General features: G+C 55.7%; 1 protein-coding gene across 1 annotated transcript in view; it reads left to right on the top strand.

The window, feature by feature from the left end:
- Positions 1–12,813, top strand: part of npas3 (neuronal PAS domain protein 3) — a 62,127-nt gene that overhangs the window by 25,978 nt on the left and 23,336 nt on the right. Inside the window, 3 exon segments of the mRNA XM_019878816.1 lie at positions 871–972; positions 3,396–3,640; positions 10,596–10,678. Of these exon segments, the coding sequence (XP_019734375.1) occupies positions 871–972; positions 3,396–3,640; positions 10,596–10,678 (430 nt within the window).

The following is a 12,813-nucleotide window of genomic DNA, read 5'->3' as shown; positions in this document are numbered from 1 at the left end:
CCCCTTCCCACCGCCATCATTTACTCAGCCTGCCCCCCCCCAACTACACATGCATCGAAAGTGAGCTCCAACAAAGACAAGTGGCTCCTTCTCGCAAACGGTGTCAAACTCTTGGATGATTTCGATGATGTCCGTGTGATGTCATGATGACATCACCGATTCTCATTGTGACGTCATTCCGCTTCATCCAGATGTCCTGAGCGGGGGGTTGGCGGTAGGGGGTTACGTCAAAATAGCGTTGTTGTTGTTGTTGTTGTTGTTGTGACGGATGATGGCGACGCGTCAGTGGTCGACGCCCCCGCCCCACAAAAAAAAAACAAAAAAAACAAAAACATCCCACCAAGAACTGAGACGAGATGAAAGAGTCCGTGTGACAGCAAGTCATGTCGTCGGCTCCTGACGGACGCCCGGAAACATTTCTCGCTTGGCCGACCGGTTAGTGTTCGGGTGGTTCCGTTTGTGACCAACAGGTGGCGCTGTAGGGCTCCCCCTGCAGTGGCACACCTGTTGCTCATTGTTTCATTCGCGTGTGCTTAAAAGGACTCCCTGCCCGAACAGTCGGTGTCGCATCGTTGCGCGTGTCTCCGGCCTCCCTGCGTGGAGTTTGCATGTTGGCTTTTCTGCGGGTACTCCGCTTTGCTCCCACGTTCCAAAAACAGGCACGGCGGGCCGATCGAACGCTCCAAATTTGTCCCGCGGTGCGAGTGTGAGCGCGGACGGTTGTTGGTCTTTGCGTGCCCCGCGATTGGATGGGACAGCGGTTCAGGGTGTCCCCCGCCGACTGCCCGAAGACGGCTTGTGAGGATCAGAAGATGGACGGCTGATTCTGAACGGTGTGTTTTTTGGTGTGTGTGTGTGTGTGTTCCGCAGCGACGCCTACTGGGAGCGTCCGGCCAACGCGGGCGGCTGCTCCGCCACCCGGCCCAAGACCCTTCACCTGGCCGGAGGACAGCAGCATACCTCGTCGCCATGGTAACTGCCCGCACGTGATCATCGCGGCCATTCTCCATATCGCGCATGCGTGGGCGGGCGTGTTTCGTGTCAACACGGTGTCGTACGCTCCCGCTATTGTCTGCCGCCTTCTCTCCTCTTCCGGCGCGCCGAGGTCTTTGTCGCACACGAAAGGGATTTGGAGTATCATAGCGCCCGCGCGGATGAGCGCCGGCGAGAGAGCGCCACTGCGTGCGTGCGTGCGTGTCGCCGACATGACATGAAACGAAATGAAATGAAAGGAGGATTTGTGTCGAGTCAGGCGCAGCTAAAAGAAGACAACGACAGTTATTAGCTCATTACAGGACCGGCTTAGCGCCACACAAACGCGCGCGCACGCACACACTCGTGTTTTTGCGCGGCGCGTCACCTGAGGCCGCCGCGCGGCCCGACTCCTTGTCTTTGATGGCGGCGTGCGAAAGCGACTTCCCGCTCCCAGTTTGCCGCCGAAAGCGAGTTTCCCTTCTTCTTTTCGCGGGGGTTGCTGTTGTTTTGCCGGTCGAGCGCGTCAATGATTCAACATCGTCTCCGTCTTTGCATTTTTCCGCGTTTGGCCATCGTCGTGTGCCGGCGAGCGCGTTAATAATGGATTGAACGCGTGAGCGCGCGAATGTCAAGAAAAACGCACCCAAAAACCCGACGGCGTTTGAAGCGTCGCCGCGTCGGCGTTGGCCCGCGCGTCCGTCTGCAGCGCGGTATCAATCGGAGAGTCCGTTGGTCTGATGGCGGAGGAGGACGCGCCCCCGCCAGCCGTTCGGACGTCGCCTCGGCGGAGGGCGTCCGCTCCCAAAGCCGGTCCGAAATATACCGGGGAGCTCCGCCAATCCGGGTGGCGCCCGGCAGGTGCGGCGTTGTCGTTTCCGTCGGCGAGACGAGGCGCTCGCGGGCGGGATTTCGGCTGGCTTTGGCTTCTTTGCGGCGCGCGGCCCCGGCGCGTTGTTGGCCAAAGGTGTCTTGTTCCCGTTCCCTCGCCAAACTCATTAGTGCCGTGGAGCTGGCGGGCCTGGAGAGAGATGACGCGCCCGCGTGAGGCGCGCGCGTGCCAAAGGAGCTCTTTGCCGCCGCTTCCGTTTCTCGCCACTCGTCTCCAAGTGCGAATGCAAAATCATGGCTCCCGTTCAACGTCGCCGCTCGAGTGGCCGCGTGAGCCGCGCAACGTCCCGCCGACGACAACTGACGCGCGCTCGCGCATATCAAGAGAGAGACAGAGCGATAGAGACGCACGCGCGTCTGCGTATGGCGAACGTCCTCCAGATCGACGCGCGTGTGCTAATGTTGACGGATGGTCGTATTAGCGCGCTGATGGCTAATTGCTGCCTTGCATCCCCCCACTCAATAAATGATCTCGCGACATGTGAATTAGGATTTCACACACACGCATGTGGCCCAATTCCAAACTTTCGCTCTCTTTTTCTTTGTGTTTTTGGAACTTTGCAAACAACGGTCACTGGAGGGGGGGGGGGGGGGATTTGGCCGTTGTTTCTGCCAAAGTTTCTCTTTTGTTTGGAATCCAACTTGATTTTGCCAAACATTTGTGGAGGCATTTCTGGTCATTTTCAGCTTTGGTTGCTCGGTCAAGTTTGATTTTGGCCCACTTTCGGGCCCATTTTGATTTTGAGCCTCGTCCGCGGCGACCGTTTTTTTTTTTTTTTTTTTTTTTACTTCTTCATTTTTGGGGGCCGCCGCGACGGTAAATCGGCGGCGCCGTCACCTGAGCCGTTTGACCTGCGCTCGACACCTGCAAGTCGAAGCTCCGACCCGCCCGCCGACCTTCCCAGCATGCTCGCTGCCTGCGCGCGCGCCGCAAAGCACACATCTTACTTCCTGGCTGACAAGTGCGACGCAGCTCGCTGCACTTTACGATGAGTGCGCGCACGCGCACGTACGCGCACACACACACACACACACACACACACACGCGCTCTGTGTCAAGCTCTTTAAAAGCCCATCAAGTCACCGGGCCGGACTTTACGACGTACTTTCAGTTGGTGTTTTTAATGCGCACATGCGCACATGAAGCGGTTGACATCGGCCGCACGGAGACGGCCGCAGACGCGCGCCATCCCCAGATAAACGCGCAGGCGCGTCGGCGGTGATGAGGACAAGCGTTGCGTTAGCTCCTCAGACGCGCCGCCGTAAATGTGTCCGATCGAGTCAAAGTCAAACACGCCTCCTCACGCGCGCACCTACGCACGCCGAGACCGGCGTTTTCAGCAATGAAAATCAAAAAGCGGAAGCCGTATCGCATCGCTCCAGTCGTACGACGGCTCGCTGACGACGAACTTGCCGTTCGAGGATAAAGAAGGTACGCCGCGCGATCTTGCGCGGCGCTCCGACATGAGCCTTCGAGCTGCGGCCGCTCGGCGCGACCGGCGCCCCCTCTCACGCGCGTTGTCGCCCGGCAGGCTGCAGGCTCTGCGCAAGGAGAAGTCCCGGGACGCGGCCAGGTCGCGGCGCGGGAAGGAGAACTTTGAGTTCTACGAGCTGGCCAAGATGCTGCCGCTGCCCGGCGCCATCACCAGCCAGCTGGACAAAGCCTCCATCATCCGCCTCACCATCAGCTACCTGAAGATGAGGGACTTTGCCAACCAGGGGGACCCCCCGTGGAACCTGCGCATGGACGCGCCGCCCCCCAACACCTCCGTCAAAGGTACGAGCGCCGCCTCGCGCGTTCGAATGAACGGGGAGGCCGACGAGGCGCTCCGGCCTCCCCGACCGAAGGCCGCGCGCGTTGTTTGGCTAACGACTCTCGAAAACGTGCGGTCCTCACGTCATTTGGCCTTTGGTTTTTTTCAACGGACGTTGCGCCTCCCCTTCCGGTGTCCCCATCTCGACCGCCGTCAAGGTGGGGCGGGGGGTCATGCATTTGCTGCGGGTGGCGCCCTGTCCGAGTTCAAGGAAGCGCCGCCGTAGCATTGATGCTAGCTCAACCTGGAGTCAAACATGCATTCGGGTTTTTTTTGGGGGGGGGGGGGCTGGAACAGATTCAATTGAAATGGATTTCCGTCGCGCGGGCGATTGGATGCGTGCGCTCCGTCTTTGGATTTGAACTCGGAAGACGGGCAGGCGCCGCGTTTTGAATCATAAAAACGGGCCAGACGTGTCAAGCCACCGTGGAAAGTCAAAGTCCGGTCCGAGTCGTTGGCCGCGCGAGACAAGCACGTGGCCAAACGCAGGAACGGACGCCTCGTTAGCCGCTGCGCTAACGAGGCTTTGATGAACGTGTGCCGAAGAAGCCGCCAAGCTGAGCGGACGTAACCTTTGAAATCGACGTCCGCGGCAACCTGCGTGCGTGCGTGCGTGCGTGCGCGGGTTCGTTCGTCTCCAAAGGAAGACGGCACATACGGTCGCCTCGCCGCGGCAGATGGCCTCATTGTTGTCGGCACTTTGAAGAGCCGCATGCATTTTAATGAAATGAAACCCGCACACCTGTGGGTGCGCGCGCGCGTGCGGCAACTCGTTTTTCCAGGTGTCAGATAAGGAGACACTTTGACCGTCTTTTTCCCCGTCCGCGTCCAAAAGTTGCGCAAACTTATGCCGACGTTCCACATCTTGCGCTCCTCCTGCACACACGGGGAACCGCTTCGTGGACACCGACGACGGGTTTTCACTCGTGCGCACAAAATAGTGCGAGCGAAGGGCACCGAGTCGCTCCTTGAGCGTCACTTGAATGACAAAATCAAACGCGCCTTGTTCCAAAAGTCAACGAAAATCGACACGGTGGACAGCCACGATTTGATTGTTGGCCAACCGCGGCGCTCTGGGCACCAAAATGAAAACTTTTGGTGATCGTAGCGCGACTTCCTGTTGGGCTGAAAGAAAAATGTCAGAGGCCATCATTTCGGGGTCAACAAAGGCAACCGGTGAGGTCAGCGAGAAGGTGCGCTCCATTTGCTTCCCCTCTTGTCCAAGAAGGGATCGGCGTGACTTCACGTGCACGCGCTAACTATCCCGTGGGCACAAAGTCCCCCCCCCCCTGCCCAAACGTCGTGTCCGGGCCTCGTCGCTGTGCTCCCACGCCGACCGCGGCGTTTCCAAACTTTCTGCGACACCACAAGCAGACTTGCGGGGCTTGTGAGCAAAATATGAGCGCAAACTCCATATTTTTGCCCTCGCCCGACCCCCCCCGCCCCCACCCCGCTTGCCCTTTGCGTTAATTGACCCATCAGTTGCTCTTCTGCAGTTTAGTGTTGCAGCTTTTGACTTGCTGTCACCCGCTCTCCACATCTGCTGCGCCACACAAACAAGGCTGACCTTTTGCGGCATCCCGACACGCGCACGCACCCGCGCGTGCCAGACGGGAGGCCGCGCGCGCGGGGCTGCTTCGGCTTTCGATTGAAAGCAACCTTAGCAAAGTGGATGTGTGTGTGTGTGTGTGTGTGTGTGTGTGTGTGTGTGTGTTTCGGGCTATCGTTGCGTTTGCGTGTGTGCGCGCGTGTGACACCTGCTCATTCATTATGCATGCGGGGTGCAGCAGACACTAAAATGTGACACTTTGCCACACACCAGAAAATCAACACGCGCACACACACACACACACACACACACACACACACACACCCCGTTTCATTCCGATCATTGTTGACTCACATATTTTGGCCATCGAACTCATTTTCTTCGGGCTATTTCTTTCGGGTATGGCGCGTGTGCGTGCGCCTCGGAGTCCGAGCGTGGCTGCGTTTGAGCGTGCCGATTGTTTCTTTGTGTTCTTTTGCTCGGGGCTCGTCTCCTATTTAGTGATGCGACACACACGCGTGCGCGTCTGTGGATGCCATCGCCTTTCTTTTCACTGATGGTGGATTGTTTTTCCCGAGATATGTTGCAATGCGATGTGTTGTGTGCGTGTGTGTATGTGTGTGTGTGTGTGTGTGTGTGTGTTCCCACAGTCTCCTTGTTTTTCCTTTGCGCTCATATTCTGAACAAGTGTGGTTGATCATGCCTCCGGATTAGCGCGCGTGCCGAGACGCGAGCTTTCCACAGAGTCAAGCCGCGTTTCATCCAAACGAAACGATGCCAGAGCGTGAGGACAAAGAAAACGGCGGGCGTCGGTCGATTAGCCGTTGGCACTCTGAAATCGCTCCGCCGAGCGATCTCCCCGCTCGGAAATGTCGGAGCGTCGTGACGTCGCCGAGTGTCGTCGCGGGAGAAGAACGGTCGCCGCTGTTTGCAAAAGATGACCGGTCCCGTGACGCCGCCGGGGCCAAAGGTCGGGCCCCTTACGCTTGACCGTCGGCGTGCAATCTCTTGTTTTGACAAATGCGTTGAGCATTTCTTCAGTTCGCAAGAACTGATCTTCACTCAGATGAGTTCGTCAATTATTTCATGAGGTCAAGGAATGGAAATTTTGAAGAAAAAAAAAAAGCAGCTCAGTTGGTGGTCAAAGAAATCCTCCAACCGGTTGCGTGAACTGCGGCGCTGATGTTCGCGTTGCACGGGTGGGCTTCTCCGACCCGGGAGCATCTCTTTTCCCCCTTGTGCCCGCGCTTCAAGGTCACCTTCAGACCCCACCCCCCTCCCGCCTCATCCTTGCCCCCCTCCATCACGCCGATGATGTCATCACATTTGATGCCGAGTGACCCGGACGGAAAACATCACTCCGTGGCTGCACTCGGATGACCTTCACGACGACCTTCGCTGGCTTGAAACGCTTCTCATGTTGACTGAACTGTGAAGTTGCGCCGCCATTTGAAGACTCGCTTAGCGCCCATCCCATTTGCTAATAACGCTCGGAAGGCTCCTCCTCCCCGCCCGCCGCCGCCGCCACATCAGCTTGCCGCTAGCGACTCGTCGTCTCTCTCGTTGGATCTTTCCGGATCAAACGAGCCCCCCCCCCTCCCCCCCCGAGAAACAACTTTGATGTTCTTGAAAAGACGACAAAGCGGTTGGCCCCCGCGGAGGAGGACGGACGACGCACTCGGCGCCAAATGAACGCCGAGCGCTTTCCGGCTCTCGTCGCGGCCTTGCGTCACTTGGGGTCGGTCGCACGCGCGCATTGCAGGCGCTCGTGAGGAGGCGCTCCAAAGTCTGCGCGCGTGCGTCTCAACTTCCCTCCGTGTTCTCTCTCTGGACTTTTTAAGCCATCGCCTGCGCGCACGCTCAATTGGCTTGTGTTTTCCCTTTGATTGCGCTCTTATCAACTCCGCATCACTTGTGTGTGTGTGTGTGTGTGTGTGTGTGTGTTTCCCATATGAGCTGTGCCTAAGCCCGGGGATGAGCATCATACATCATCGTTCTACTGTACCAGATAGCTTATCACACACACACACACACACACACACACACACACACGCTCACTGGGAGTTATTATTGTTGGTGGTTTTTTTTTCATTTGGCGCTGTGAGATAAAAAAAAAAAAAAAAAAGAAAAAGATTGGGTGGGACGACCAAGCAGCTTGCCAGGAAGCGTCCTGTTAGTTTATCATCTCACGCGTTAACAAGCACGCACGTGTGCACGTCGGCTCAATTTCAAGACACAGCCCAATTTCTTCATCGATGCTGAGAAAGAGCGACAGAGAGAGAAAGAGAGAGAGTTTTTCTTTAACTCATTCGTTTGTGAATTAGCATGCAAACTCCTCTCAGAGACGCTGGACACCAGATCACAATTCCTCCATCCATTTGTCCCTTGGGGTCTGGGGGGGGGGGGGGAGGAGTTGAAGATTTTGTCTCACGAAAATAAATCTTTTGAAGAAATCGGATCATTTTCAAAGCGTTGAATATCATTGAAACAAAGTCGGATATTATCGAGGAAAAAAACAAATCGCTTTTCTTGAAAAGAAATTGTTTTTGAAAAAACGATGACAGAGTGTTCCAGATATTCTCGCGAAAACAAAAAGTTTGTATGATTTTTGAATGGGTTTTTGGTTTTTTTGAGTGTCCAACATAGAAGATTTTTCTTTTTTTCAGTTGCATTTGTCCATCCATCCGTTTTCCGATTGGTGCAAACTCCACACAGGAAGCCTGTTTGTTAAAAAAAAAAGTATATTTCCAAAAAAAGGCATCGTTAAAAACAAAAAAGGATTAAATTGGTGAGCCGCCTTTCCCGTTTGCATGTTTTGGGCTTTTCGACACGTGTTTGCTTCTGTCTGGAAGCAAAACGTTTGCCCGGCACGTCTTGGCCTTTTCTTCATTTCACGGCAGCGGGCGCGCGTGCGCGTCGTCAAGCCGGCGCGCTAATCGATTGACGGCGACGCGTGCGGGGCGGCGGCAGCGGCGCATTAGTCAACGTCGCTCGCTGCCACGGCGAGCGAAAGATGGAGGTGGGCCCGAAGCCGCGGACGGGAAAGCGACGACGGGCGTGCTTGGGATCCTTGTTTCCGTGGCGACGCATTGCCGTGTCGCGCGGATGCCCTTGTCGCCTCAAGCTAACTTCCGGTTAGCTTGAGGTGAAGCTCGCGTGCGTCTCATCGTCCCCTCGCGTCACTCACGTCATTGCGTGATCGCCACGTTCACTTCCCCGAAAAAAAAAATCCATATTTGCACAAGTGAGACATTTTTCTGAGGTGAAAAGTTGTCAACTCTTTGAAAATGATTGCTTCAATTTTTGTCGGGGATTTTTTTTTTTTTTTGGTGGAAAATGGAGGACTTCTGACCTGGTGTCTGGCCTGTCAGAGTGGAGCCCCCCCTCAAAAAAAACAAAAAAACAACAAAACAAAGGGCGGCCAGGGCTTGCGGCTTTTCTGCGGGTCCTGCTTGCGGCTTTTCTGCGGGTCCTGCGGTCTCCTCCCACCTCCCCGCGAACGTGTTAGCGTGTTAGCTTCATTGAAGAACGAAAACTGTTGCCGGATAGTCGGATACTTTTCGGGGTGGGCAGCCCCGCCCGAACCGAGCAGCTCGATATCACGCACGAGCTAAGTCCACGTGCTTGGCCCGAGCGCGCCTTTGGTGGCGGTGCCGCTCGTGAGATTTTACGCGTCCAATAAAACCTTTGCTCGCCGAAGCGGCTCGTCGACGACCGCCTTCGGGTGGCGTTTCTTCACAAAGCAAACACGATCGAGGGGGCTCGTCTCATTTCGTATTTTTGACGACCAAACGTATGTTTGGCGGTGGGCGGGGCGCATGGTCGGTCAGCCGGAGCCTGGTAACGAGCGTGCGTGGATTATTAACGTGAACGCTCGTCAAATTAGAAACGTGCTTTTAAAAGTCGGCTAATTAAAATGAAATCAATTCAAACGCCCGCGGCGCCGCTAATGACTTTTTAAGCAGCTCGGGGAGCGCGCCTGCGCCTGCGCGTGCGCTCGCGTGAGCGTCAGTTGGCACCGCAAACATCCTTCTGCTCATTGCTGACATCACTTCCGGTCCGTGTCTGGTGCGTGCGTGTGTGTGTGTGTGTGTGTGTGTGTGTGTGTGTGTGTGTGTGTGCGCTCATATTGTAAATAATGCTGCGCTAATGCTAGCGACCATTTAGCCAAGAGACGCCGGCACCATGTTTGACTTTGAAATGCAACTTTCGGTTGACTTGGTGACACACACACACACACACACACACACACACACACACACACACACACACACACACACTCACGCACACAAACACACACACACACACACACACACACACACACACACACACACACACACGATTCCTTTGTCATGCTAACAGCCTTTTTTTTTTTGTTTGTTTGTTTAGCACCTGGCACATGTGCAGGCAAACACACACACACACACACACACACACACACACACACACACACACACACAGGCACGCACGCACACACGCGCAGAGAGAGATGTGCCCCAATGCACAGAGGCGCGCACTTGCAGCGAAGCGCTGAGAGCGTGGCCGCGGGGCTTTTATCATTTGCCGACTTTTTCTTCTTTTATTTGGTTGTTTTGAAGTCTCGGCGGTCCTCTTAGCGCACCTTTTTCTTTCGGATGAAGGTGATGATGATGAAGACGAAGCGTGCGCGGAATCGTCGGACGCGAGCGGAGCGCAACGGCGCTTCAAATGAGCTGCCCGATGACAACATCAATGGCGGCGAACCGCGCCGTGTCCGAATGAAGAAAGAGGCGGGGAGGGGCAGCTGGGGGGCTTCAATTTGCCCTAATGAGCTCTGGAGGGAGCTCCCAAGCACACTGGGGGCCACGAACGCGCACGCGCCCATGACCCCGCCTTGCCGCGCGGCCGTCCGTCCGCTCCCCATGCAAATGATTGGAATGGGCCGTACGCTTCCTGGTTTTGCCGCCACTTCCCGTCGGCTCGATTTTCAACCCAATTCAGCCGCCGAGTGATGACGATGACGATGATGTTGGACTCTCGAGCGCGATGAGCTCCCGTCAGCCAACCGTCGTGTTAGCGTAGCGTCGCGCAGGCCGCTTAGCGCGCGGCTAAGCGGGAAACAGCGCCCAGCCGCAGCCGACCTCGGCGCTTCCTCTTGTCCCGTGCAATGTGTGTTTGTCACGGCAGGCTGGCTGGCTCAACGTGTGCGTGTGCACGTGCGTGTGCGTGTGTCTTTTGGCGTCCACGGCTTTGCTCGTTTCAATGTGTCCGAGTCTCACCAGTCTCCTTCTGTCCTGTCCTGTGCTTTCTCTCTCCTCGTGTGTACGTGCGTGTGCGTGTGCGTGTGCGTGCGGTCGTGTGGGTGTGTGTGTGCGCGTGCGCACATGCAGCTATCGGCGGCCAGAGGAGGAGGAGCCCCGGCGCGTTGGCCTCGGACGTCTTTGACCCTCACCTGGGCAGCCACATCCTGCAGGTATGCTCGTTTGAAGAGGGGCGGCCTGCCGAACGCGTCGATCGTCCACGTCGAGCGCATTCCGACATCTCGCTCGCCCGTTGATTTTCCAGGGCTGATAGTGGAAGCTTTTGTTCCCAGAAGGTGAACAACTCCTTTTATTTACTTTTTTGGTGGGGGGGGGGGTGTTGCCGCCATGAATATTTTTTTTTTCCTGGCATCGATGATTGGCACATTTTGCGCTTCATGCTATTTTCTTGGACTTCTTATTTTTTGAGCCCTGATTTGCATCCGTTTTTGTTGCTTTCAAGTTTTCAAATGCTCGCCGCCAGTTTTACGGAGGAGCTTTTTACCAACAGAGAATTTTTTTGTTGCTGTCCATTTTTCAGCACCTCCTGACGCTGATTTCTCGGAAATCAAACTCGGACTCAATGAAAGCGGGCCAACTTGAATTGACTCAACTGGACCTCTGCCTCATTTTGGTCCTTTGGTTGCGTTTTTTTTTTTTTGCTATTGATGAAAAATCATGACTTCAAACGATTGGAGGAGGGTTTCGATTTATTCGTCTAAGTTTCATATCGGTTTCCATATGGTGGATTTCATCAGTGGCACTTGAGTCTTCTCGCCGCAAGAAACGCCGGTCGAGTGTCGCGTTAGCATCCGCCGCCGCCGCCGCCGCGCGTCCGTCCCGCGCCCGCAAAGGCGTGCGGCCCGCGGGCTTAATCTCCCCTCGCTCGGCGTCGCGCGGGCGCGTCGCTAAGTGACCGGCTGGCATTCATTAGCGCGGCGCTCGGGCGCGATCAATCACGCCGCCTCCCTCGCTCGGCTTCTTCAAATGTCATCCGCATACTTCTCGCAATCAATTAGGCCAACGATTAATGAGGCCAATTTGCAGACACGGCCGCCGCCGCCCCGCCCGCCGAAAGGTTAATCTATGGACGCTTACGTTTCCGCGGAGGTGATGGCGGCGGGGGCGGGGCCGGCGTCGTCGTCGCCCCTGATTGTCCGCGCTCATGAGCTCATGAGCGCTCATGAGCCAGTCACGCCAATCGCGTGACTGGCTCATGAGTGCTAACGGAGCACAGCCCCGACCCAAGACCATTGTGATGTCGCGCGAAACTCGCCTTTTTGTCCGGGGAAAGAACATTTTGGGGGTTTTTTTCATCATGTCTCGCTATTTGCGGCATTTCTGTTTTCCAGCCATTTTTATTTCTTTTTTTCTTTTTTAACATCAATTGTTAGCGGATTTTTTTTTCTCACCCAGTCAATTCTCCTCCTTTGGGTCCCAATTTAGTTTTTTTTTTTTTTTTTTTTTTTTTTTACACGTCATGCTAATTTGTTTTTTTTTTTCCACAATTGCATTTTTTATCAATTTTTCCTCATGACGATGATATTCATTGACAGAATTTCACTATTTGCACTCATTTCCTTATGATCAACGACTCATTTGTGTGTGTGTGTGTTTTTTTTTAATACTGCTAACACACACACACACACACACACACACACACACACACACACACACACACACACTGAACGTCACCAAGAAAGCCGGTTAGCAGAATAATTCTATTAGAAGGTTGTGAGCAAGCGGATGAGAGCTTCAACTGTCACACGGAAGACGACGGGGGGATTCGTGTGTGTGCATGTGTGCGCGCGCGTGTGTGTGTGTATCCTCCCACTTCAACAATCCCCCCCGCCCGTGAACAAAAGCCACCTCCATGGTGTTTCCCACTGCTTCGCTCTCTGTCTGTCTCTCGCTCCCTCTCCCGCTTTCTGTAGTTCCAGTAATGTGCGCCGGCCTTGATTCCTCCCGAGCGGCGGCGGCGGCGGCGGCTTCCTCTCATCGTGTCATGTTGTCCCCCGCCACCGTTCTTCGGGAGGAGGGGGGGGGGGGGGGGGCTCACACGCGTGACGGATGGCGCAGCAGCTGGCAAGGGCGCTCCCCAGAGGCATTGTGGGTAGGGGCGGGAAGGTTATGGCTCCAGTCCCATCAGCAATCTGTTGCCTGCGTCAATCCTATTTGTCGCGGCGCGCGTCACGCCGGGCGTCGAGCTCCTCCTTGACATTCCCGCGCTGTTTGTTTTGTCCTTGGCCGGCGCCCCGGGCGGGCGGGGCTTCCCTCGGCGGGCCGCTGGATCGGCGCCGACGATGCC

Source organism: Hippocampus comes, unplaced genomic scaffold (genome assembly GCF_001891065.2).
Source record: "Hippocampus comes isolate QL1 unplaced genomic scaffold, H_comes_QL1_v1.1 scaffold295, whole genome shotgun sequence".
Classification (NCBI taxonomy): domain Eukaryota; kingdom Metazoa; phylum Chordata; class Actinopteri; order Syngnathiformes; family Syngnathidae; genus Hippocampus; species Hippocampus comes.
The sequence above is the reverse complement of the archived record's forward strand: the minus strand, read 5'-3'. Positions and strand labels throughout refer to the sequence as shown.